This window comes from Fundulus heteroclitus, chromosome 1 (assembly GCF_011125445.2).
Source record: "Fundulus heteroclitus isolate FHET01 chromosome 1, MU-UCD_Fhet_4.1, whole genome shotgun sequence".
NCBI lineage: Eukaryota > Metazoa > Chordata > Actinopteri > Cyprinodontiformes > Fundulidae > Fundulus > Fundulus heteroclitus.
The window spans coordinates 20,075,585-20,103,308 of record NC_046361.1 but is presented as its reverse complement, the minus strand read 5'-3'; the positions used below and the strand labels follow the sequence as shown (position 1 = coordinate 20,103,308).

Genomic DNA, 27,724 nt, shown 5'->3' with positions numbered 1-27,724 from the left:
AACTGCTTAATTATGGCCCAGTGGTCGGAGATGACTATTCTACTGACTGGAATGCATGAAAACACAGTCACCAACCTGTATCCCCCAAACCTCTTCCCAATTGAAGCCCGGCATTATCTTGCTAGCTGGATTGAAGAACAGAGCTGGTAAGCAACTAATGCAGACATGCATTCTTATAATAACATGCTATGCATACAGCACCTTGTAAAAGTGTAAATGGCCCTTGAACCTTTTTCACATGTCATATTATGACCATAAATGTTTTTTTTTATTATAGAGTTCACCTGTGTATGATTGAATCACAGTATAAATTAATCTTTTTTGTGAAGGCTTCAGAGGTTTGTTTAGAGAACTTTAATGAATAATTGGCATAATGAAGACCAAGCACAACACCAGATTGGTCAGGAGTAAAGTTAGAGAGAAGTTTAAGACAAAGTGATTTTTATTAAACAATATCCCAGCTTCTGATAATCTCCCAGAGTGCTGTTCAAGCCATACTCTGAACATACAGTACCACTTTAAATTTAAAAAGACACCCACATAAACTGACAGACGGGAAGGAGAGCAATATTCAGGGAAGAGGCCTCTGTACAATTGTACAAAATGTCCAAAACCAGCTATTAATTTTTTTCACTCCAGAATTATGCACAATACTTTGTCTTGGTCTATCATATTAAAAAAATGCATTAAAATTTGTGGTTATGTGACAAAATGTAAAAGATTTCCAAGGGTAGGAATCATTTTCTACTGCAGGTTGCTAATTACCTGTGGATTTATGGATCCTTTTGTGTATGCTTACATATTCAATCTGTCTGTGCATGTGTGTGTATCCTCACAGGGACGATTTTTCCTTGGAAAATACCGAGCAAGAGGCCAGGGCAAAGGCTCTTCTGGGCCAGATACTTCAACTTTTGCAGGTGGTTTCTCAGCAGAATGTGAGCAACATAGTGGAAAAGATGAAGCTGATGCAGACGTGCAGGTCTTTGGTGGGTGAATAATCAGACGCTGAGTTGTTTGAAAAAAAAAAAAAAAAAAAAACTTTGGCTGACTAAGCAAAACCAGTGTCAAAAAATTTAGTAATGTGATGAACATTTTTGTTTTACATAACCATTTAAGCATTTCTGCAAAACACAATCAATACCATATAGATTAAGTTTGAGGAAATGAAAGGATGTATCAGCTAAATGACATACTGTAAACAGAGTGTTTTCCAGATGACCAGAAAGATTTCTTCTTTACAGGTTGATAAACCAGCTCTGGAGTTTGCTGTGATGATGAAAAACATTCTGTGGAAAGAGAGGATTTTAATCAAAGAGGTAAGGGACCTTTTTATCCTATTTAGAAGGGTGTAATGATCCTTAAGATGATACAAAGATATCAGGTTAACAAGAACAACACAAGGTTAACAATATTTTTGGGAACACAAAGAAAACTGTTGAATCTGTAATAGGTGTATTGTAATTCAGTGCAGGTTTGACCAGCCTATATGTTCAGGTTGTGATTTTGATCTAATTTTAAGGTGATACTATTGCCAAAAACAGCCCTGAACATGCTTTTGTTTTGGTTTCACAAACAGATATAAGTCTGCAATAAAGGCTTTATGGCTATAATTATAGGTTATGGGGCTATAATGAACGGTATTACTTATTTTAGAGTTCAAATAAGGAATCATCAAATGCATTCCAGTTAGAAAACTGTGAAATAGTCCTTTACAGAATATGAATTTACCAGTCTGAGCTGTATGATTCTTGACAATTCTTTTTTGTTCTGGCAAAGAAAACTAATCCTTATTAGCAATCTGCTTTACATTTAATATTTATCTAAAGATGGACAAATCAATTTAAAATGCAGTGAAAAGACTAAGATGAACATCTTCATTTGAGTCGGAAGTCTTTGACAACCACGGATCCTTTAAGTTGATTAACTTGACATTCACATTTTGATCCTGGTAACAGTTCAACTTTTATAAAAATCATCTGATTTCTGTGATTTGGTTTTTGGAGCTCAAGAATGAGCTTTCAAAAACATAATTTTGCTCTTGAAGTGCACTTAAATACTCCAAAAAGTGGCGATACATTTTCACAACTTCTGCTATTAGCTTCAAAACCATCTGTAAGGTTGTTGATGTTAAAGAATTACTTGGATGACAAGTGTTTTTTTTTTTATAGTTTTGAGTTCCAGCAGGAAGTGATTCACGGGTGCCCTGCATACTGAAACTGACAATGAATTTCCATAGATTTTCATGCATAAGTTAAATCACCATAAACTACTTTTTGTTGTTTTTTGTAGAAAAAACTGACTTGTAAAATAATGTTGTCTTTCCAACATTCAGTACAAGTACAAGGAATGTAAGACAAGTCCTGAAGAAGAGGCTATGAATCAACTTAATGAAAAGGTGGCTCAGGTTCAGGCGCTCAGAAAAAGGATAAACACAATGCAAGAAGAATACAACTGGGATAAGCAAAACTTCGAAATTAAGAAAGGTGAGGACAGTTGTTTGCGTTACAGGTATTTTGTGTAGTACACTGAATCTCTGGACTTTTATTTTTTCAGCAGTTCTCTCCAAAACTTTATGTTAATCACTTTAAAATCATGATTACTTTTACAATAAAATGTGTTAATACCTAAATTAGTGAGCTCATCGGGAGTTACAGGAGTTGTTTGTGCACTATTTCCCTTTACAAAATAAAAAAAATTTCATAATAAATAAGCAAAGTTTTTGTTTTTGAAATTTTGTAGTCCTTTTTAATGTGTGCTGTGGTAAATGATTAATACTCTTAACTCCTGCTTAGGATTTTCTGGAAAAGAATGCTTATATTTTGTGCCTTTGCTTATGTCTCTTTTGCTGGCTTGATTGCTGTGAGTTAACATTTTCTCATTTGATATTGTTCCAACTAAAAAGAGGCCAGTTTAAATTCCAGTGTTTCATATTCAGCCTAGAAATGATACTCTCCAGAGCTTGTGTAGAGAGCACCGAATTGTAGTAATTGGACATGGAGTTGTGTGCGCTGCTGCGGATGGGACTCAAAATATCATATACTAATACTAATTATTTGTTTCCACAGCCTCGTTGACGCCAAATGAAGTTACAAAGGAAACAAAGAAAGAGTTGGAGTCGCTCGTGATGAAAATCAAACAAGCTCAGTTTGAAATGCAACGATTAAGTAGGGTGAGAAAGCATTAGTAGCACTTTCAGTCCATAATATCATATCTTTTTATATCAGCATTCCCTCATGACAAAACTGCCAGTTTTTCTGCCATAATCCTGATTCAGTCCAACATTGTCTTTTTATTCATTGTTTGCATTGTTGAACTATGACTATCTTATATTACGGATGGGTATTATGGTAAAGAGCCCTAGATTTGCTAGCAAGTCGAGCTGTCTTTTTGACTCCTGTTACACTTTTCAAACAGGTTACAAAATATTTTACATTTTGTGTAACTCTAGTGTTTATTTTAATTTGTTAAATTAAGGAATGACCTAATGACCAGAAATCAGAAGCCTAACTATATTTTGTCAAGAGCCTCTATGGTATATATTTTAATTTCCTTTAGGTCCTGACTATGATTGGTCATGGTTTTGGTCAAAGCAATTTCATTGTAGGATTGGATGTATGATCAGGATTTTTGTCACCTTGAAAGTCCAACATCCATGTAAGTCTAGGATTTTTATAGCCTTTTACAACTTTTCATCTTAGCCTGCCATGTATTTAATATTTGTTAAAAGCATGACTAATAGTTCTCCTATTGACAAATTTCCTCACCTACACTGTAGATAATCTCATTATTACACATCTCTCACATTATTATTGCATCCTGTTAGTTTAGGTGGGCAGCCATATCTCGGTAGGTTTGCAGCTGTGCCAAACTTTTCAATTTTTAGGGGATGGCTTGAACAGAGCTTTGTGAGATGTTCAAAGCTTTGGATATTGTTTTATAACCTAACCCTACTTTAAACTTCTACACCACTTTATCCCTGACTTGACTTGTGTGGTGTGTTTGTTGGCCACCATGATGTTGTTTGTTCTTTAATGTTTGCTGATAGTCAAATGATTATACTGAGATTAAGCTATTTAGTTAATTGCTTGGACTGAGAATTATTAAGGAGCATCAGATAAAATGGGATTGAATTCAAATGCATGTCTCACTATTCGGATTTGTGTTTGTGAATAAAAAAAAACCCAAGTATGTTCCCTCCACTTCATGACTATATACTACTTGCTTCTGATCTATTTATCCATATCAAAATGTGTACTTGTCTACTGTTTAGCATTTTTGTTTAGGTTTTTGTCCATTTCATTACTAACCAGAAGAATTTTTATTCTTGATGTTTTTGTCAATATGTTAATTTGATTTTGTTTGCAGGAACGTTTTGAGGTGCTAAAGGATTGTGTCGATAATTTGGCAAGATGTCAGGAGGAATTCTTTAACAAGTTGACTGTATGGAAGAGTGAGCAGCACAAATCCCTGATAGGATTTCCCTTTATGGACGACCTCAGCCCTCTGCAGACCCGGTGAGGTGCCTCCCTTTCTGCCCGTGCCTTTGTGCTTTGTTCAACATTCATCCTGTGCGTGACAGTATTTAACAATTATAACATTTAGTACGAAATTGTTTAATCTCAATTATAGTTCCAGGCTTTTTAAAGGTCTATTAGCTCAACTATTAAACTGTCTTTATAACATCTCAATCCCTGAATAACGGTAAACTTTCGTTAAATATATTTTCTATAGCTTAAGTGTTAATTAACTTATTATAAGCGCTTGTAAATTCCACAAGTCACGGGTTGTGGCTTTTTGGGCTTGTTTCTGAAAGTGAAGTAGCTTATTTGAGCTCTAAAATAAGTGACGATAAACACGAGCTATGAAGAGACCTGCTTGCTTGCACTGCAGGCGCTACAGAAACCATGAGCAAAACCGGCTGAAATATCCCTCCGCCGCTCCGCATTCACACACTCCTTCCTACTCATAGAAAAAATATACTAGACACCTCATTACGCGCTGGAGCCCATCCTGCGTCACCGCCATCTTGGCTGGGTCTTTTCTACTCTAGGCTGACGTAGGAGCTGACGGGAGCAAATGTAGAGGAAGCAATTTTGAAAGAAGGTTACGCGGTGTTGATCAACATTTTGAGCGAGATTGGTTCTGAAGATGAGTTCTTACACATTGATATCATTACAGAAACCCAACCCATAAACCATACTTAAATGCTTATTAATTTTTTGTTGTCTGTATTTGACAAACTAAGGCTTAATCATACTGCCAAATGAAGTACCCTGGAGTTACAGTGTCAACACATGCAAGAAGGCAGATCCTCTACATAGTTGTGTATAAAGAACCTGTGATACTAAACTGATAAACTGAGCAGGCTATAAGAAAAATACACAAATTGTCCTGACCCTCTTTGAAATTGTGTTTTACATGTATATTTTTTGTTTCTGTATGCGTCCTGTTTATCAGGGCTGAGCAGCTGTTTGCAGTGAACAGTAACCTTAACCAGGAGGTTTCACTGATTCCTGAGCACATCCAAGACATCAGAGAAAGGCTGCATAAACTTCTTCAGCTTCTGCTTCAAAGGTGACATTGGAGACAGTTCACACACTGTATTTATTTTTTTCTCAAATTCTATGATCAACTCTGATAAATTATTCAGCTCAGCTTTTTCCCTCATGTTCCGCGCAAACACACACACCCACACACACATCTGTGCTTTGCATACTTACTGAGGACCTTACATCAACTTCCATTCATTTCCAACCCTTTCTCATTTAGCTGCAAGTACAAACACACCCGGGTTCGATACTGGCCCGAGGTCCTTTGCTGCATGTCTTTCCCCCTCTCTCATACCCCCTTTTTCGTCAGCCTACTATGTGAAAAACAAGCCACTAGTGCCGCAAAAACCCATAAAAAGAGTAAAAAACAATACAAAGTGAGGACTGTACCTTGACTTCCATTAATTTTTAACCCTCTCTATGGCCTAAGCTTAACGCTTACCTGTCTATAACAAACCTAAACCTAATTGACACCTTTGTCCTAAACCCTTAACCCCTAGGCCAAAAAAGTGAGGACCAAAAAAATTCTGCACTATACATCAAAGTCCTCATTTTGGTGGTAAAATATGAAAAATGGGTTGTCGTTCAGCTGCAAGTACAATTACGCACACCTTAGTAATGACACTTTGTGAAGAAGAAAGGTTATTCTGTCACTAATTACATTTCTGTCATTCACAGCTCTTTTGTAGTTGAAAGACAGCCCCCTCAGGTCATTAAAACCCAGTCAAAGTTCTCGGCAACTGTGAGATATCTGCTGGGAGAAAAACTAGCACCTGGAAAGCCTGTGCAGGTCACTGCAGATATTGTTAATGAACAGCAGGCCAGGAGCATGACTATTGAACAGAGGTGAGTAACATACAAAGCAGCACATAGCTGTATAAGATGAATCTTCTTACCTGCTCTATTGCTTTTGTAAAGAAGCAACTATTCAAGATGGTGTTATTTGGGTTGTGTGTCATTAAATCCTGCATTTCTAAAATGATGTCAAGAAATGTTAAAACTAGGTGTGACTGGGTGCTGTTATGTAACAATAGTCAAAGCAGTAACCTGAAAGCTTGGTCGTCACCCAATCTTCAAATATCATTAATCTGAATAGGACAATTAATGACAGATATGTAAAACATTTATGGCTCTGGGATGTTACTAACATAATTGGACTAGGACATTCAAAATCAGTTTGAACAAAACCGAGAAATTAAGGTATTATAAGTAAAAACAAAACTGAAGAAAATACATTTCAAAATTCTCTGTAAATTTAAACACACATATAACATCAGGACATGATTCTTCCTCAGCATTTTGAAGGTGCTTTGCATTGTTTAAATTTTAGACATGTAGTTGAGGTAAACACCATGATGAGATCCAAATGGCTGTTTTAGGTCCCGTAGCAGCTAGTCTGTAGATTACAACAATCATAAATCATCAGCTGTTTCAGCACACAGAAAGAAAACTCTCTGAAAAAGTGGAGGGCATCCAAAACAATTGCCAAAATGCCCAGGTCTGACTTTCAGAGGTGAACGTGACCTGGGCTAAAGTGTTTGATCGCTAAAACAATCACAGTTGAACTGCACAACTACAGTTCATCAAATGTGTGAGACATTTCCCATTTTCCAACTTCAACACAGCCATCTAAATCCTGTCCAATCACAGTCCAGTAGCGGGCACGCCGTGAGAAAAAGGTTCTGCCCAGACCTTGTATCAAGATCAAGCAGGGAAACCCTCCAAGACAGACATAAGGAGTGTTTTAAAAGGTTTATTTTTAGAGAGAAAATGGGATGCCGAGAGGTTGCTCACTGCAGAACCATGGGCGCAGATTTTTGAACATCAATGCAAACGTCATTTGTGATGATTACAGAAGGATGTGTAAAGGTGAGACGGGAGTGTCTAATTACAGCGGGATGATTAACTTTGCAACTCTTGAAAATAAGTTGTTTTTAAGTGTATTTTCTACAATAACCTCAAGAAAATTTTAAAACAAAGGCCTGTAATAAAATATATTTTTTCTTAGTATTAGCTATAATTCTACACTCATTTTGAGGCCTCTACATTTCAACCAAGATTTAAGCTGTTCTGCGCTGCGTTTCTCTATTGAAGCGGATTGAAATGAAGCTCCTGGGACGATGCCATGTTCTAAAATGATTGGTATTGCAATTGTTGCCATTACAGTTTGCATTCTTCTTGTCCGACCAGCCAGGAAACCGGACTGTCTCCAGGCAAATGTGACGTAATTTGAGAAATGCCCCATTGTTTGGCTAGCAAGCAGAGGCAACAGATGAGCTGTTGGTGCTTGGACTATGTGTTTCTTTGTTGTCTCACATAGCATCGTGGTGACTAGAAGAAGGATAATTACGGGTGTGCTGCGATTACTGGCAGGGCTGGCTGAGCTGACATTTTCCTATCAAAACACAACATAAAACCTGCCCACCTCAATAAAACCAGCCCCGGTCTCAACCTCTCTTGAAACTCATGTAGAAAGCACAAAACTATTACAAGAATAATAAAGAACACACCATAAGCACACGACTGCATTATAAATAATGATTTAATATTGAGTACAAGAGCACATTTTATGTAATATTAAATATTATGGTTCTGCAGCGAGCACCACTTGTTTTTGCCTAGCTTCTTTCTCATTGCTGAATGGTGAGCATTGGCCTTAACTGGGGGCAAGCCATTTCTCCAGTGCTTTTGATGTTGTCCTGGATGAATCGTTGATGTGATCTTTGAGTCAATTGGCTCAGTCGACCATCCCTAGAAAGGATTAAATTACAATTTAATTTTTTCTCCATTTTTGGATAATAGCTCTTACAACTGTCTGCTGTTGTCTCAAAGCTGTAGAAATGGTTTTGTAGCACTTTTTTGAGATCTTTCAGTCTACAGTCTGAAATCTTTACATGTCGCCAAGGATCTGTTTGAGTTGTTTGTTAATTGTACAGATCTGACAAAAATCACAGCTTGGAGTGGCAGGTAAAATTCAGCTCTGCAATTTGTTTTTTGAAAAATCATTATTAAACAAGTGGATAAATACTTTTTTTTAGGTCTTTCAGTAATATTATATATATATATATATATATATATATATATATATATATATATATATATATATATATATATATATATATATATATATATATATATATATATATATATATATATATATACTGTATATATATACTGTATATATATACTGTGTATATATATATATATATATATATATATATATATATATATATATATATACTGTATATACATATATAATGTTAGATTTAACATTTGGCAGAATAAACTACTTCCGGTAATCATATTGTTCAGTTAATTATTTTACTAATTTGAAGAAACAGTAAATAAAGCTTGTTTTCTTTGTTTATTAGATTGTTGATTTTATGTTGATTGAAAAATAACAAATCTAAAAAAAGTCTAACCCTCCAGTTTCATTGTGAAATGGTAATCGCCATACATTGCATAATAACTTAACATGGAACATTTGTTGCACAGTGAGAATGTTGGGGAGCTCATCAACAATACATCGGTCATGGATAAAAACACAGCCACCAGGACCACAAATGCTACCTTCAGAAACATGGTATTTATCATTCCTCGTTTATCATATCAAATACTTGTTAAATTTTCCGTCTTGTTGAAAATGTTTGTCTTTTTCATCAACAGTCCATAAAGAAAATAAAACGAGCAGACAGAAAGGGAGCTGAATCAGTGACAGAGGAGAAGTTTGCACTCCTGTTCACCGCAAAAATCTCCATCTCTACTAATGATGCGTTTTTCGTTGTAAAGGTTTGGCACAAACTTAATTTCCTTTATAACTTCCCACTACATGCAGCAACAGTCAGGAGTTTACACACACTTATCATGGACATGAATGTCATATTCAAATTTGGGGTATAATGATTTATTCAAACTAGAGCTGCCCAGGTTCAGGAAGATAATAAATGGCTGTACTGTTGCTGGAAATTTGTAATCATGATATTTATTATGATTAGCTCTCATTGTCTAGACACTTTTTTTCTTTACCACGCCTAAAATGTCCCCACCACCCTCAATAAACTCAGCAGCCAAGAAATACTACCGGTGTGGGAGATAGAAACTGGCTAAATATACAAGTACAGTTCAGAAAATGTGAATATTGTGAAAGTTCAATATTTTTTGTTTCTCATTTAGGAAAGTGAAACTCAGAAAATATATAGATCCCTTGCACATTTAATAAAATATTTCAAGCCTTTCTTTCGTGTAATTTTAACGATTTTGTCTTTTGTAGCACCAATTGTAACAGTCATTTTTAATTTTTTTATTATATATATGGACACTACAATGAGAAAGTAGAAGAGGAAAGAAAAAACAAGAAAAAAAGGAGAAAAGGTGAAAGAAAGAGGAGATAAAAGGGAGAGAATGATAAAACGTCTTCAGTCTGCTTCATCACCTGCAAAGAGAGATGTAAACAAACAGCACAACCAACAGATATAGTATAACAGATACAATAAAGTAACACCTTGATACCATTGCTGAAGTATATGTAGTATTATTTAATACGACATGTATAATGTGGTAGCTGAAGATAAAAATAAGGGTGTACTGTATGTAAGTGAATCTGTAAGGACCTGTAACCAAGCACCTGTAGTTGTTTGTGAAAGGGCACTTGTGCATGTAACACAGTCATTTTAATAGTAATAGATATGTAAGGGTTGCAGAGAGGTGCAGTTGGTAGCAGTGTAGCAAGAAGATCCCAGCTTTGACCCCTGAGTTTCACCTGGGTTCTTTCTGCATGGAGTTTGCATGTTCTCACTGTGCATGCGTGGGTTCTCTCCAGGTTCTCCAGCTACAGTCCAAAAACATGACTATTAAATTAATTGGGCTCTCTAAATTGCCCTTATGGTGTAAGTATGTGTGTGCATAGTTGTTTGTCATGTGTGTGTCTGTGTTGCCCTGTGATGGATTGGCGACATGTCCAGGGTGTACCCCACCTCTAACCCATTAACAGCTGAAAACAGTCAGCCCCCTGCAACCCTGCATAGGGGGCTGGTATAGAAAATTCAGGGATGGATGGAAGTTTTTTGCTTACACAACAATGAGGAAGACTGCTGACTTGCCAGATTTCCAGAAGACAATCATTAACACCCTCCACAAGGAGGGTAAGCCACAAAAGCTCATTGCTAAAGAAGCTGGCTATAAAAAGAAGGAGGACTACCTCTAACATCTTTAACTGAATTACATGTTTACAGCTAGATGGTTGAAACTTGGAATAAATTAGCTCTAAAAAGATAAATTGATATTAAGCTGCTGGATTCCCCTAATCTCCACTATTGGGTTCAATTAAACTCAACCAGTTCTGATAAGAAGGGTAGTCAAAGATACAGCCAGAAATATGCCGTGATTATGTATATATTTGAGCCTGTATGCGTAATTTTAACCCTGTGAAGGTTAGAAAATCTCAACTTTAAATCCAATCTTGTATATACACTTCTATTTTTTTTATTACTAAAGCTCAATAATGAAAATAGAACAGTCCAAAATACTGTTAAAAGACCAAATTTAATATGACATTTTTGTTCATGATAAAGTTCTGTAAACTTATGACTTGAACGACAACCATATCCATGATTGTTTAGTTTCAACTCTCACGAAAATGAAAACTACATCACCTGATGTCTCTTCTTACAGATAATCTCCCAGCCTGTGGTCGTCATTGTTCATGGCAGTCAGGACAACAACGCGTTAGCCACCATCATATGGGACAGTGCATTTTCTGAACCAGTAGGTGTCAAGTTATTATTTGGTTTCAATTAAGTCTTTTATGAACCTGCAAGTGTTTCTGTTTCTCACCCTTTTCGCCTGTAAAACAGTTCACCCTCTATGTTATTAGTTGTCGAAAGCTAGAGCGTGTTTGGCAGTAGAGAGACATGTTTACGTCTTTCCATCTATCCATCCATCCATCCGTCCATCAGTTATCTTCCGCTTATCCGGGGTCGGGTCGCGGGGGTAGCAGCTTCAGTAGGGAGGCCCAGACGTCCCTCTCCCCAGCCACTTGGGCCAGCTCCTCCGGGGGAATCCCAAGGCGTTCCCAGGCCAGCCGGGAGACATAGTCCCTCCAGCGTGTCCTGGGTCTTCCCCTGGGCCTCCTCCCGGTGGGACGTGCCTGGAACACCTCACCAGGGAGGCGTCCAGGAGGCATCCTGACCAGATGCCCGAGCCACCTCAACTGGCTCCTCTCGACGTGGAGGAGCAGGGGCTCTACTCTGAGTCCTCCCCGGATGACTGAGCTCCTCACCCTATCTCTAAGGGAGAGCCCAGACACACCACGGAGAAAACTCATTTCAGCCGCTTGTATCCGGGATCTCGTTCTTTCGGTCACGACCCAAAGCTCGTGACCATAGATGAGGGTAGGAACGTAGATCGACCGGTAAATCGAGAGCTTCGCCTTTTGGCTCAGCTCTCTCTTCACCACAACGGATCGTTACAGCGCCCACTTCACAGCAGACGCCGCACCAATCCGCCTGTCGATCTCCCATTCCATCTTTCCCTCATTCGTGAACAAGACCCCAAGATACTTGAACTCCTCCACTAGGGGCAGTACATCCTCCCCAACCCGGAGGAGGCACTCTACCCTTTTCCGGTTCAAGACCATGGTCTCGGATTTGGAGGCACTGATTTTTATCCCGGCCGCTTCGCACTCGGCTGCGAACCGCTCCAGTGAGAGCTGTAGATCACGCCCTGATGAAGCCAATAGGACCACATCATCCGCGAATAGCAGAGACGCTAGTCTAAAAAGTCTAAAGATTATGCCAAGACCCTGTATCATATTCTCTCTTGGATATTATTTCTCAATCCCATCTATATGCCCAAGATTTCAAGGTCACGTTCAGCAATAGATTTTGTATAATTTAACCCCTAAAAAGCTGTGTTTTCACACTTGGGCACTTGGTGGTGGGTGTGATTCCCTTGTGTTACAGCTCAAAGGGGCAGCATCTTCCAGAGGGTCTGATGCTCTGATTATATAATGTAATATTTTCTGTTCCTGTGTTTAGGACCGTTTGCCCTTCGTCGTCCCAGATCGTGTACCTTGGAAGATGATGGTTGAAACTCTAGACAATAAGTTTTGCTTAGACGTCCAGACAAATCACCACCTTAACGCTTTCAACAAGCACTTCTTAGCCCAGAAGATTTTTGACAGGCCTGATTATGCAGATGACTTCAGCAACATGATGGTTTCTTGGTGCCAGTTTAATAAAGTAAGTAGTGGGATGTAACCTTCTTTTGCAGAAATTATCTGGCACACAAATCTAAATGTTACCTTACTCTTACTCTTACTCTTGCAGGAGATCCTCGCACAGCGAAATTTCACTTTCTGGCAATGGTTTGAGGGAGCAATGGATCTCACCAAGAAACATCTGAGGCCCTACTGGAGTGATGGGTGAGAAAAACCTTCTTGTCTTTCATTCAGTATAATGTAGGCATCACATTATATTCAGTCACAATGACCAGTGTTTGCAATGTTTGTTTTACTAGGCTTATATTTGGTTTCATCGGGAAGCAACATATACAACATGTTCTAAAACAGTGTACCGATGGGACATTCCTGCTGCGCTTTAGTGACTCGGAGATCGGAGCCATCACCATCGCTTATGTGACCTATGAGAGTAAGTGATGGCTTGGCAGTTTTGATTGCATTTAATTTAAGCCTTGTGCACTGTGTGATTACACAGTTTACTTAATGACTATTTAAAAGAAAAAAATTGGATTACTACTTTGTCTAACATAGCCAGAAAACTATCACAGTGCCTTGGAAAGGGATACTCCCATTTCACATTCTGTCACATGCCACCAACATATTTTGAGTTATTTTATTCTTATGTGATCAACCGAAACAAAGTAGTGCTTTGTTGGGAACTAAAAGGGAATGATAAATGATTGTTTTACAAATACAACTCTGTAAAATTTGTGTGTATTCCGCCCTATTTGCTCTAATACCAGTGGTTCTATCATCTAAGATCTGATCCAGTGCAACAAGTCACCTTCAGAAGTAGAAATATGGCTGTGCTCCGTGAAGACCTCAGAGGTTTGACAGAGAACATTAGTCGAGAACATTAGTTATCAAACAGCATCATGAAAACCAATAAACAGTGTCAGTGAGTGAGAAAGTTGTGGGGAGGGTTAAGGTAGAGCTAGGCTATAAAACAATATCCAAAGCTGCTGGTGAAGATTCTCAGTCACCCAGGTCATGGTTACTTCAAAAACATTAAAAAAACAAAACTACTGGACTTTTTTGCTGGTAAAAAGTCCAGTTTTTTTTTTGTTTAGTTTTTTTTTTTTACTTTTTTGGGATATCCAAAGCTCTAAAACATCTTGCAGGTATATGTTATTACTTCAAACTAGAGCTGGCTAATATATTGCGATTTAAAAAAATATCGATATAAAAAAAGGTATATAAAATGAGATTATATCGTTTATATGGAGATGGTCTATGTTGCATTAGAATTATATGTTTATTTATTCCTGTAGGTTGTTTTTCAGCTGTTTCTCATATTTATCTACAGCTGTTTGTTAAAAAATTGCCTGTGAAACAGTTAGGATAAAGCTTTGATTCGGAGATGTTTTTTTATAACTACCTAATGAAAAGAAAAACATATTGAGATAAATATTGTAAATCTGCATTCAGAGAAAAAATATAGAGATATTATTTTTGGTCCATATCACCCAGCCCTAGTTCAAACCTACCAAGACCTTGCTGTCTGAAACCGACAAGCTAGCAAGAAGAGCTTATTAATCAGGGAGACAGGCTGAAGACCCATAGAAACTCTGGAGGAGGTGAAGAGATCCATAGCTGGAATGGAAGAGTCTGTTAACAGAACAATGGTTTCTCACATATTTGGAAAGTTTGGCCATTTTGGAAACGTTGTGAGAAAAAAGCCATGAGAAGCCCTTTGTAATGCTTGTCAGAAGCCACACAGGGAACATAGCAAAGATATGGAAATGCATATTGTGCTCCCCCCAGTTCAGTTCAGTACTGAACTTTTTAGCTACATGCAAACCACTTTGCGGGCTAGAAAACACTGCACATCACCCTGAACAAACCTTCCCCAGAGTTAACACATTGTCGTGGCAGATATGTGGTGTGGAGCAGGGACCGGGAAGCTGGATGGAGCTAAAACAGGGCAATACTGTTAGAAACTTGAGACCAACAGGGGGTACAGGTTCACCTTCCAGCTGGATAACAACCCTAAACTTATAACCACAGCCACAATGGAAGTGTTACAGCAAAGCATAAATATGTGTGAGAATGGTACCGTCAAAGTGCAGGCTTAAAATCCTTTTATTTACAGTGCAGATTGATAACAACTGCCCTTATATAATAAAGTAATATATAAGCAGTTAAATCCACTTACAATTTCAAAATTGTACTATACTATTTAGTCCCTAATAAATTACAGCACAGTCAAGTTCACTTTATTTTCTATATTGTATAAAGATATTTTTCACCTAAATCCAACTAAGAACCTGTAGCAAAACCAGAAAATAGACGTTGACCGATAATCCCCATCCAATCTGACTGGACTTAATTAGTTTTGCTATTAACTATTGTTTCAGTCTTCATATGTACAAAGTAGGTAGAGAAATAATCCCTAAAGGATGTCAGTTGTTTTTAAAGAGAAATGTGGTTCTACAAAGTATTGACGAAAGAGGCTAAAACAAATGCACACCAAACTTTGCTGATTTTTCTTAGAAAAGATTACGGGAAAAAAGAAAGCTATTAATTCTTATTCTTGCTGTCTGAAAGTATGTACCTGTTTTTGTTGGTTTGTCACATAACCCCCCCCCCCAAAAAAAAAATAAAAAAATAAAAATAAAAAATTAAAGTGTGTAGATTTACCACGACAAAAGGTTGAAAATGTCAACAAATCTGGATACTTAAACATTGCCATTGACATTTCAAACATTCTCTTCCTCCAGATGGGATGACGATGTTCAAGAACCTTCAGCCTTTCACCAAGAGAGATCTTGAGATACGCTGCCTTGGTGATCGCATTCGAGATATTAACGATATAACATACCTGTATCCTAACTTGTCGAAAAATGAGGCTTTCAAAAAGTTCTACACAGGTAAGGCTGTGCAAAGTCAACAGAGAAAACTTAATGTTCATTTAAAATGATTGCTTGTGGAGTCCTTGACCTGAGGGGATTCCTTTTCTTTCTTTTTAAACAGGGCGTCCACAGGCAACCAATTCGGGCTACATTCCGGTGTCTTTGCAGACTAAAGTTGGCCCGTAAGAAGTTGAAAAATTTATTAATCAATTTTATTTTATTTTATTTTGGTTTATTCTCAAACCTAAATACAACCCTCCTCACATTCATTAAAACCAATGGGAAAGATGAGCTAAAATACTTTTAAAAATCAACCTTTTTATGAAAAAATGGATATGGAGTGTCTATCTAAAGCACACACTCAGCGATGGGCAGCATCAGTATGTAGAGAAGTGATAAGCCTTATAACTGCAGCAACTGATCGACAACTTAATTATGTTCATCTGTTTGAAATTAACTCAGTCTCACAAAATGAAATGTATTATTTTGTGTCAGTCTCAATGTGTCAATGTTTATCTGTCTGAAGCATACATCTGTTTATCAGGGAGCTTTAAATGTGTGAAAGGAATATATAATAGCTGCTGTCTTTCCTCTGTTTAACTTGAACATTGAATTTTTTTAATGCAATGTTTGCATTTATTTGAATATGCCATATTATTAACTAATAATTGTGCACATTTTCCCTTCTGATAAGTTTATTCTCTTCTGCTTTACAACTTTAAATTAGCTTTTTTATTTATATTAGTTAATCTAGTGTGTAGCTCTGGTGTATACTGTCTAGATGCTTTTGCCACTGTCACACCTTAATTTGTGGGACAATAAAGCTATGTTTATTCTAATCTATTAAGGATTTACCTTTATCAAAAGTATATATACTGTAAAGCTTTAATGCCAAAACCCAAACTGAGATTTTCTTTACAATTTTCACAAATATAGAGAAAGATACATTTTTTTTAAGCTGATTCAAAAAATTAAAAAAGGTTGGTATAAAACAGAGAAAAACAGAATTTGATCACAACTAAATTATAGCCCAAGGTTTGAGCACATAGAAAGAGATTGTATGCTCTATTATCCATCCATCCATCCATTTTCTGATCTGCTTTATCCCTCATGGGGTCGCGGGGGTGCTGGTGCCTATCTCCAGCGTTCACTGGGCGAGAGGCGGGGTATGCTCTATTATGTTTCTTTAAATCATGTTTATTTCACAGTACTGTGCTGTGTTTTGATATGCTTTGTTTTAATAATTTAATAATTGCTAATCGCGGATGACGTGGTCCTATTGGCTTCATCAGGGCGTGATCTACAGCTCTCACTAGAGCGGTTCGCAGTCGAGTGCGAAGTGGCCCGGATGAGGATCAGTGCCTCCAAATCAAAGACCATGGTCTTGAGCCGAAAAAGGGTAGAGTGCCTCCTCCGGGTTGGGGAGGATGTACTGCCCCTAGTGGAGGAGTTCAAGTATCTTGGGATCTTGTTCATGAATGAGGGGAAGATGGAGCGGGAGATCGACAGGCGGATTGGTGCGGCGTCTGCTGTGAAGCGGGCGCTGTACCGATCCGTTGTGGTGAAGAGAGAGCTGAGCCAAAAGGCGAAGCTCTCGATTTACCAGTCGATCTACGTTCCTACCCTCATCTATCGTCACGAGCTTTGGGTCGTGACCGAAAGAACGAGATCGCGGATACAAGCGGCTGAAATGAGCTTTCTCCGTAGTGTGTCTGGCCTCTCCCTTAGAGATAGGGTGAGGAGCTCAGTCATCCGGGGAGGACTCAGAGTAGAGCCGCTGCTCCTCCACGTCGAGAGGAGCCAGTTGAGGTGGCTCGGGCATCTGGTCAGGATGCCTCCTGGACGCCTCCCTGGTGAGGTGTTCCGGGCACGTCCCACCGGGAGGAGACCCAGGGGAAGACCCAGGACACGCTGGAGGGACTATGTCTCTCGGCTGACCTGGGAACGCCTTGGGGTTCCTCCTGAGGAGCTGGCCCAAGTGGCCGGGGAAGAGGGACGTCTGGGCCTCCCTACTGAAGCTGCTACCCCCGCGACCCGACCCCGGATAAGTGGAAGATAACGGATGGATGGATGGATGGATGGATGGATGGATGGATGGATGGATGGATGGATGGATGGATGTTTTAATAATGCGGGTCAATTTTTTTTCCACAACTTTTTCTATACATTTGCTCAGCAAAAAGCTTCATTTATAAGGCTGAAATCATTGGGAACATATGATGTACTCTATGTGTTTCTGTGTACAGTGAACTCGAAGTGCCATCTACCGACGATGACAATTACTCAATGTAAGCCTCTCTTTATTTGTGTCAGCTTTCTCACTCTGTTTGCACAGTCGTTTAGCTGCAGCCACTTTCTTTTCTGCAAATTCTGATTTAATTTACACTTTCAGAAGAAGGCAATTTTTTCTAGAAAAAAATTATTGTATAAAATTAGGTTATCATAAAAATAGAAAATTTTTAAAACACAGGTGCATAAAGCAAAGCTTGCATGATAAATGTGTACATTAGTTAGGACCTTGTTGATTTACTCTTTGAACTGTATTCCTTTTTGAAGATTCAGTGATAATGAGATGATTCTCCAAGTTATTGTATCATAGTTTACCAAAGAGTACTTGTCACTTTGTTTTGATATTGCAAATATTTTAAGCATATTTTGAGAAATTAATATAGCAAAGTCACAATAATAACGATGATAATTGTAATGATTAAGTGGCGTGCCATTGTTGCCCTGTAGTAAGAAGGGCCTGAGATATGCATTTACCCCATGAATTTGCATGGACAAGCTGTTGTAAACTTTTAATAAATCGATTATAAAAACAATAATGCACTAGCTAAAATACATTTAAATAGTATAAGGTTTACTAAATTGACACATTTTATGGCCGATTGTTACAGGCTGTTTACATTTGTGCTTATTTTTTATAGTTTCTTAACAAGATTACATATAAAACGAGTAGATTTGTAGGTCAGAACTTTAGACTGAATGCCTGTGGCCTTAATCAACTTTTTGTGCAGCTTTGTAACAGAACAATAGCTTTCTAGTGTAGGAACTATGTTTGGTTTTAGGAAGATATGGAGGTAAACACAGAGAACTAGGTGTTTGCCTGTAAAAGTCTATTGATTTTTGGATAGCTTTTTAAGTTAAGTTGCTGTCTGCCTTTTCTAGAAATGAAAGTATTTTGTTCTTTGAGGATGTTTTCTCGCTTTATTAACTTTGTGTTTCCTTTGAACTTGCATCTACAGACCTTCACTTTCACCACCTTTGGATGACTTGGGCCTCCCCATGTAAGTGTTATTTTACCCTTTTATACTCTATCTAATAATACCACCTAAATTAAAAATATTTAATCATTGTTTGCATGCTCATTTAGTAGGGCTGGGTATCATCTAGGATGAGCCGATACGATACGATTCTCGATACATAGCTCAGCTTGATTTGATTCCAATATCGATATTTATTACTTTGAATTAATGCTCAGTGATTCAATCACCAAAATCAGCCAAATATTATGTTTATGTTCTATTTATTGATCACAGACATATTAACAGGAAAATAAAGTGCATTTGCTTCAATGCATTTAACGTGTCACAGAAACCAAAAATGTGCCCAAACATCTGATTTTAGGGACAAAGGAGCTTCTAAAATCCTGTCGGCCGTTCCACAAATTCGTCTCACTCGCTCTCCTTTGCTGTGAACTGTAATGGTTGCGCTGTAATAACGCCCCCTAGAGGTTGAGAGGTATATCGATATTGAAAGCCAGAATATCGATATTAAATCGTTTTTAAAAATATTGATATTAATCTTTATATCGATTTTTATGCACAGCCCTATCATTTAGTTGGCAGACAGTACTTGCTGATAGGACTAGAGAGATCTATACATTTGTTTTGTATGGGAATGCAATGTATTTCATCGCCCAATGTGCCTTTCATGCAAGCACCACCACTGACTGCAGCTGAAATTATGTAAGCCAATATTACACCTAAACACTCCCTATTGTTACTTTTTCATGTAGAGAAGTCTTAATGTGAATTAAATAGGCGTGAGCAAATATGAGTCTTGTGGTGTAATATTGTTAAACCTATACTTAGTAATCCTGTTCAGAAACACTTTTTGTTATACTAAGTAAAACTATCCTTCCATCCTGAAATAACCAATCCCTGCCGTTTGCACCAAAGGAAGGGATTTGTCAGACTTCTGTTCCTGCTCTCACCCCCCTCTGTCCATCACGTTCCAGGGGAATCATCTTATCTATTGGTTGTCCCACATGCCAATCACACTGATGCTCGTTCCTTGTTAGTTTCCCCTTGCTGGCCACACATGCGTACCTCTAGTGTTTAAGTATCCAAAATATCTTATAGCTTAACGGTAGCCGTTCACTGTAGTTTCGCTCGAACACACACACAACTGCCTACTGTTCCTAAACGGTGTGTTGCCACTGAATTTTTACGTAAACAGGACAGGTATATGATGATTCTGTTCTATTTCTGGTCTGCTTCTCTCACTGGCTTACATGTTAGCAGGCTGCTGCTTTTTTTGTCAAGATAAAATACCAAATGCGCTCTGTTTTGGGAAACCCAGGAATTCTGATTGGCTCAGGAACCACAGGCTACACTCTGAACCGAAATAATGAAATTAAGGCATTATCACACGATTCATTTGGGCTGGAGCTCTGGCGTCTGTGCTTGCAGCTACATTGAGGTATTAGTGTAAGCCTGAATTGTTCCCATACTCAGTATGTGCTGTGCATCCTCTTTTCAGTGCCTGCCAAGCTAAATGGTTGGATGGTTTTCCCCACAGTTCATTAAAAAGTAATGCATCAAAAGTACCAGTCCAAGTTTGTAGATGATAAACATATGCAGTGTTTCCCGCAGGAATTTGTTGGGGGTGGGGGGAGAAAATACAAGTCTTGCGCGGACTGACTGCTGGACCGAGGGGAGGGGGGGTATCCATGTGTTTTTTCCCTGCCATTCAGTATATGCACGCACAAAAGCAGCAACAAAAAAAACGCGTGTTAACGTCAAATAAACATGCAAGCATATGGAGTTCATTCATTCGTTCGTTTTTTTTTTTTTTTGTTGTTGTTGGAATGTTGGAGAGGCGGTAGCGTGAGTTTGATAGCGCTGCCGGAAACCCTGATATGATAAACTGGGACATGAGACGCTTTATTTTGCAAAGCAAAGGAAACTTCTGCCAGTGTGAAATCGATGGAAGAAAAACCCACCTCACAGCCAATTACTGATCGGGAGAAATTAACATTGTTTATTTGTTTTTTTGTTAATAGTGTGCAATGATAATGCAACAGTTATTGCTTTGAGTCATTGTTTTGTTTTACTTTTGCTGACCATGTGTTTAAATGTCTTCCGCATGTGCAGTGTATCCGAACTAACAGATATGGACAGCAACAGCATGTAAGTGTGACTTTAAGGCTGTTGTGCTGCATTGAAAACATTAATGTAGATCTTTCAATAGCCTCTAAGCTTGTACTGAATTTATGAAGTAAACACACACACACACACACACACACACACATATATATATATATATATATATATATATATATATATATATATATATATATATATATATATATATATATATATATATATATATATACATTTATATATACATATATATATATATATACATGGGAGAATAGGATTTTTGGAAGCTGTTGCCCAACATTTCTATTTATTGTTAATATAGTGCTGTGACAGAGTATGTCAGATTTCCACTCTTTCTGACCATCAAGCGCATTTTGATATAAGAAGAAAACCTGAATAAATCCATAAATAGTATTTATAAAAGGAGAACTATCCACACCAACCTGGCCGCCTACAGAAAAAAGTTATCAATAGTTCAATCATAAGTTAACTGTGATTAATCAAAACATTTTGGTTCTGTGTCAAAAAAACACCCAGATAGAGCCTGTCAGACAACAACACTGTTATGCCATTACGCATGTTTTAAGTTATTTAATGTTTAATAAATAACCTTCGGTCTGTTGGGTATTGTCCGGTGAATATCAGCCAAACCAGCTGATATCAGGACAATAGTTGAAAGGGGGATTCGAGCACTGTGTTATTTTAACAGTAAACTTATAGAATAAAGGACAACTTCTCTCCAAGTTCAAGAATTTCCATCCTCTTCCGCTTATCCGGTTTCGGCTCGCTGGGGAAGCAGCTTCAGTAGGGAGGCGCAGACGTCCCTCTCCCCAGCAACTTGGGCCAGCTCCTCCAGGGGAATCCCAAAGTGTTCCCAGGCCAGCCGGGAGACATAGTCTCTCCAGCGTGTCCTCCAGCTCAAGAATTTATTAACAGAAATAAATGAACATCCAGGGAACATCACTATAGAATGCTGTTTATCTGAATTAACACTATATTTCAATCGACAAATCCTCTCCTATAGGCTAGAGAAGCTTAACTATACCACTAATCAAAAGGAAGATAAAAAGAAGCTACAGAACTACACACAAAAGGACAAATAAAGATAGTTGAAATCCATCATCAGAATGATTCAGTGAATCCTGATTCACTGCAGATCTAAGAGAACCAAAGTTCATCTTAAAGAATATGGAATTAGATCAAATTAGCTTAACTAATTTAGAACAACATTTGGTATGTGTTTCAACCTATTCACAATGCAAATCGGAGTTAGGCAAAACATTATTAGAGGAAATAACATTGGCTCAAAATTTTCAAGTGACTAGAGAATAATAAGCCCAACGTCACTTATAATAAGTGGACTAGGCATCACTGAACCTCAGATACACACATAAACCCCGCCTGCTGACAATCTAATGGACCACCAGCCCATTTCATAGACTGTTTCAGCACAAGTGTGCAGTGTGTGATGTGTTTACTATTACAATGATTTCATGGATTATATGATGATGTTTTCATCATATAATCCAAATAAAAAGCCAAATAAATGTACCCACACAGAAGCTGCAGTCCCTGGAAATTCAATTGTAGAGAGCACATATTGGTTGTGAGAAGGCAACGATGTTATGAAAGAAAAATGGAGGGCATTACACAAAATATTGTTACATAAAAGAAAACGACATGATGCCAAATGCACTGTTGATGGTGAGGGATTTCGTGGGGATTATTCATTTTTCATGTTTTATTCTCTTCACCTTGTGGGTTCAGTAACCTAATAGGTTTCTGTTTTGTTATATTTTATAAATATGTCCGAATTTAATAATAAAAATAAAAACACATTTTTTGTTTATTCAGTCAATATTTAATTCAGTTGGCACAATAAGCTGTTCAAATATTATGATGTTCTTCTTTTAAAATTCAGCATATTGTATGCAACTTAGCCCTCCGTGTTATTGAAAGCCTCTCTTGATGAAGGTTAAACTAAGGTTTTTAAGAACATGGCCACTTTTCAATATTTCGTTAGTCAATAGATAAGATCAATCAACTTTAGATTAACTCATTAATCGATAACTTGCATCCCTATTTAGAACAGATCTGCTCACTATTTGACTCATACAAGTAAAGTAGCATGTTTGTATTCTGGAGGCTGGTGCTGTTAAGTCACGATTAGGAAAATTCTCGTGTAATTTGATTGACACCACATTAGTTGGATGCCAAGATGGGAGCAGCCATGAAAAGCACAGAAAGGATAATAGTAAATTTTTACTCTATATAGGTGCACATAGGAACAAAATTATTAGTGATAATACTTCACGTTGGCCATTATATATTGTATAAAAAATAATGACTTTTTAATGACATTTAGCAGTTCTAGGTAGTGGTACATAAAATCTGTTGTCTAGCAAAAAATCCCTAAAGAGAATGTCCGAATATCAGTTTGTAACCCTAAGCTCATGCATATTTTTGGTTTATACAACCAGACAATGATCCAAAGCACACCTCTGAATGGCTTAAAAACTCAAAAAGGAAAAAAAGAAAAACACTTCTGTATGAAAGAGCAGAACAAATGTCCTCCTCGTCACAGGCTCATTGCCAGTTATCACGCTGGATTGCGGGGAGCCAGTCATTTCTTTTACATATCGGGCCAGGTTGGTTTGGATAACTTTGTTAACCAAACAAATTGAAATCCTAATTGTATAATTGTATTTTGTATTTAGTCGGGTTATTTTTGTCTCATGATGAAATTTGTTTAATCTGAAACATTAAAATGGAACAGAGAAAGCATTAAAGGAAAGAAATATGTATGGTGCAGCATTTGTGTACATATAATGTGTTTAATCAGGTTACCTTGATTGAAAACTACAATAATCTGGCTTATAAAGTGGTAATGTGGGGTTTCTTTCAGGGAGCAATTCGGCGAGGCAATGGGGGCGTTACAGATTCCTGACAGTGATTCCCCGAATGGTGCTGGCTTTCTTGAACCAAAGTAAATTATTTCTGTTCCGTAAACCCCTTTAATTGCATTTAGTGGGATATTATGGTATATTAAAAGTTTTATTGGACCATGTAAAATATTAATATTGTGTCTTTTTTTTGTCTTCTAGTCCACCCATGGATTATGAGTTTTTTAACCACCTGGCTTGTTAGAAAACTCTCCTGCTTTGCTGACTTTGAAGGTCAAAGCAGAAATAAAGTCAAGACTGAAGACAAACTCATCTTATAAGACTCAAGTGCTTGTCCTATTTTCTTCATCAGGATCTACAGTTTGATCTGTTTGTAAATAGAAACTTTATAGAGGCTAATGCTATACCTCTGGTAAAGAGTGATCATAGCCACCAAAGCTAGAGTCTGTGACGGAAGTCGCCAAATGAAAATGGGTTACTAAAAGTTCAGCACCAGTCTAAAGTGTCCAATAACAGGATCCTTAGGGATATACAGTCATATTTAATAAATCAGAATATTACTTAAATTGTATTTATTTCAGTAACTATTTTCTCTCAGAAAAACACACTTTTTAAGAGTAACAAAGACCGATGTTGTCAAGCCTTTATTTCTTTGAATTATGATTTTTTTTTCTCCACCTCCAACTAATAAAAACGCACCATTTAAGTTTAGACTATTGCATCAGACCAATGAAAAAGATGCAAAAATGGGGACTTAATGAAAAGCATGTTTAAACGGCTTAAAGGTATAAATCCGTATGGATGTATGTGTGTGTGCGTTTGTGCTTCATTCGACCATCACTGGTTCAAAATCTAAAATGCTTAGATTGACAACTTGTGAACTGGATTATTCTTAAAAACAACATAAAAAATAAGCACTTGTGAAGTGAATTTCAGCACCTGCATTATCTAACGGACTCCCTCTGAAGTGGGAGAGGGTCAAAATTATGCCCTAAATGTAGAGAAAAAAACTAATTGTGTTAATGTTGAATGAAAAAAATGTTCTTGATGCTTTTTACTGGTGCTGCTGCTTCAGTTACTTCATTTAAATTAAATATTCATGTGACACCTCTCTGCCTTTCCAGTATTCATCTCCATCGTTAATCTGAGGGACCCAACATGATCAGTTTACTCTGAGTACTTTAAATCATAAACCCATCAGAATTTATTGGCTTTTTTGTGATTTCTTTTTACACTTCATAAGCTTATCTGTCTGAAACATGATTTGTGGATTTTTTTCCCACTTCATTTGTGTTCTTGCTTTGCTTGTATGAAGCTAAGTAGGTGAATTACTGCACAGCAGCAGGTTCGGGACGCTACAATCTAGTGCACCCTATTGGATGCCACCTTCTTGTCATTTTGCTATTTGTTTTGTGTTGTTTGTGTTGATTTCATTGGAATTGTATTCTACAGTCGTATAATCAATCATTACTGACTAAATACTTAAGCTTCAGCATGGTGAACATTTAACCACACAATAATAAACAATATGCATGAAGCAGCTGGGGATCAGATGGAGTTGGTGTCCTTTGTTAAAGCTGAGTTTAGTAGCACAGGAAATGTTAGGCTTTTCCGTCACTGCTGAATGCAGAAATATACCATGATGATGGCAGATAGGGTAATGGTGGTGGACGAGGCTTTAGTTACATCTGTGAGTTAAAGCTGCAGCAAACACACTGTTAGAGTACATACATACATACATACATACATACATACATACATACATACATACATACATACATACATTTATCTCATAATAATGCTCTAATGTACATACATGACATATGATCAGCTCATCCAAAAGACACATAGATATTACGCCCCGCACAAGAGTTAGCATGTTAGGCCAACGCCATACAGATTCTGAAATGTGCTGTTTTGTAAATGAATTACTGTATATTGAACTATTTCACACTATTATAAGTGATGTGCTTTTGACAATTTTAACAGCGGATAAGATAAAGTTAAATAAAAAATTACAACTACAATTAAAGAGTACATTTTTCAAAAGTTCTATTGAGACCATGTGTAGCTGTTATCATACCCACAGTAAAAAATAACTAGTGGTGGTCTATTTGCATCTTGTTTTAGTATACATGCAGATTAGTCCCATATGCAACAGATTTGAGAGAGTCATCAAAATACTTGGGTTTGGGGGTGTTGGGGGGTGGACAAACCTGTTTCTTTAAATCTGTGTTTTAAAGAAATCAGAACTTTCTCTTTTTAAATAAATATTGTGATGAAAAATTTCTGTTATTTTTTTGTTTTGTTTTTTGTTTTTGTTTTTTTACAGTTCTTGTGTTTTAATTAGTGTCTTTTATTTGAATTGGAAAATGTTATGAAAAGTATTTTCATAAGCTAAGTTCAGGTTTTAACAGCTTACCCTGGAAGCCATTATTTTCCCATGTTTTTATATACCAATTTGTTCATTGTTCCTTGTCACAAACATGCTCTGTGTTTCACACATGTTGGTTTTAGTAGACATCATTGTGATGCATAACCTACACAGAGCATTTCAATTTTAGTCAGTTTATAATTGATAAAAATATTTGAGTAGATTTATTTACAAATATATTCATCCTCACAACTGTTACTTTCATTATTTCAAAAACACTGCAGTGTCTTTACAAGCAGTAGCAGATAGACAGGTCACAAAAATAGCCTTTCGGGTTTGTTTATGTTAGTGGAACTTGGGCCAGAGATGTAAAATGTTACATGTACTCCCCGTCTCATATGTCTTAAAGATTTTCCTGTGCAGCATATGCAAATGTACTTTGTTGATTGTATACACCGCAAATAAATAGAAAAGAACACAAACAAAAAAGGAATTGCAAACAGTTTTTTTTGGGATATTAAAACCGAACTATGGCCAAACTGTGCCTGTTACCATGGAAGATGACCAATTATGACCAACTAATGTTGGCACACAAGAGGATTTGTATCACCTATGAATAACATGTATAGCGAGCACCTTATAATTCCTATCAATCCAGTTCCAATCCATTTTCATCAATCTATAAAAAAAAAGAAGAAAATCTTACACTGTACATCATAACGTTTCCGTTAGAAAAGAAATTCTACTTTTAAAATGTCCTTAAAATTTAAATTCTACTCGACCTCAGCCATTGAAATCACACTGGGGGTAAAGAAAAAAACAGATGGTTGGAGGTGGCAGGTTATGTAGAGGAAGCAGAAAGAATCAGCTTATAAATTTGATTCAAGAGATTGTTGCTAACTCCTCTGAGCCACATCCCAAATAAAAGAGGAAGGGTGCACCAGGACATAAATTCAACTTCAAACTTCATTCTTTCTCCTGCAGACTGTACGAAAATAAAGAGCCACATTTTGCACCATGTACAAACACACTTAAGATTTGAACTGCTTTGCAAACTGCTTTTACTGCTCTGTTAAATTTCAAACTGGAGCTCCCTTCCAACCACCGTTGAAAGTTGTTTTATCTTAGTCATTCTGTCTTTTCTAATACAAAGTTTAGGTTCTGAGGTGCATCAGTTATGCAAAACAGCACAATGCTAATAAAAAACGTTTTCTTTCAAAACAGTAAGCCTTTGTGTTTCAGTAAGAAGCATAAAGTGATAAAGTCCAATAACTCAAACACACCTGTACATGAATCTTTGGGAAGCGCTGCTTTAAAATTGTGTGGACAAATTTTTGTCTGAAAGTTAAAGAAAGTAGAAACCAACAGAATTACTATATATAATCCAAATATGGATGTTGCAAATAAATTATCTACTTATTA

The 27,724-nt window shown here is 37.2% G+C and overlaps 1 protein-coding gene across 1 annotated transcript; it reads left to right on the top strand.

Annotated features, from left to right (window-relative positions):
- On the top strand, window positions 1-26,791 carry stat6 (signal transducer and activator of transcription 6, interleukin-4 induced; the record flags this gene model as incomplete). The annotated part of the gene is given in 21 exon segments (XM_036137385.1): window positions 1-146; window positions 839-986; window positions 1,242-1,316; window positions 2,333-2,483; window positions 3,066-3,169; window positions 4,366-4,514; window positions 5,458-5,574; window positions 6,228-6,395; window positions 9,045-9,132; window positions 9,216-9,338; window positions 11,220-11,312; window positions 12,584-12,787; window positions 12,875-12,969; window positions 13,065-13,195; window positions 15,507-15,656; window positions 15,760-15,820; window positions 17,885-17,926; window positions 18,884-18,925; window positions 21,017-21,052; window positions 23,931-24,011; window positions 24,130-26,791. Coding segments are annotated over 21 exon segments (2,235 nt in total). The 3' UTR covers window positions 24,173-26,791.
- Between the last annotated feature and the right edge of the window lie 933 nt (window positions 26,792-27,724).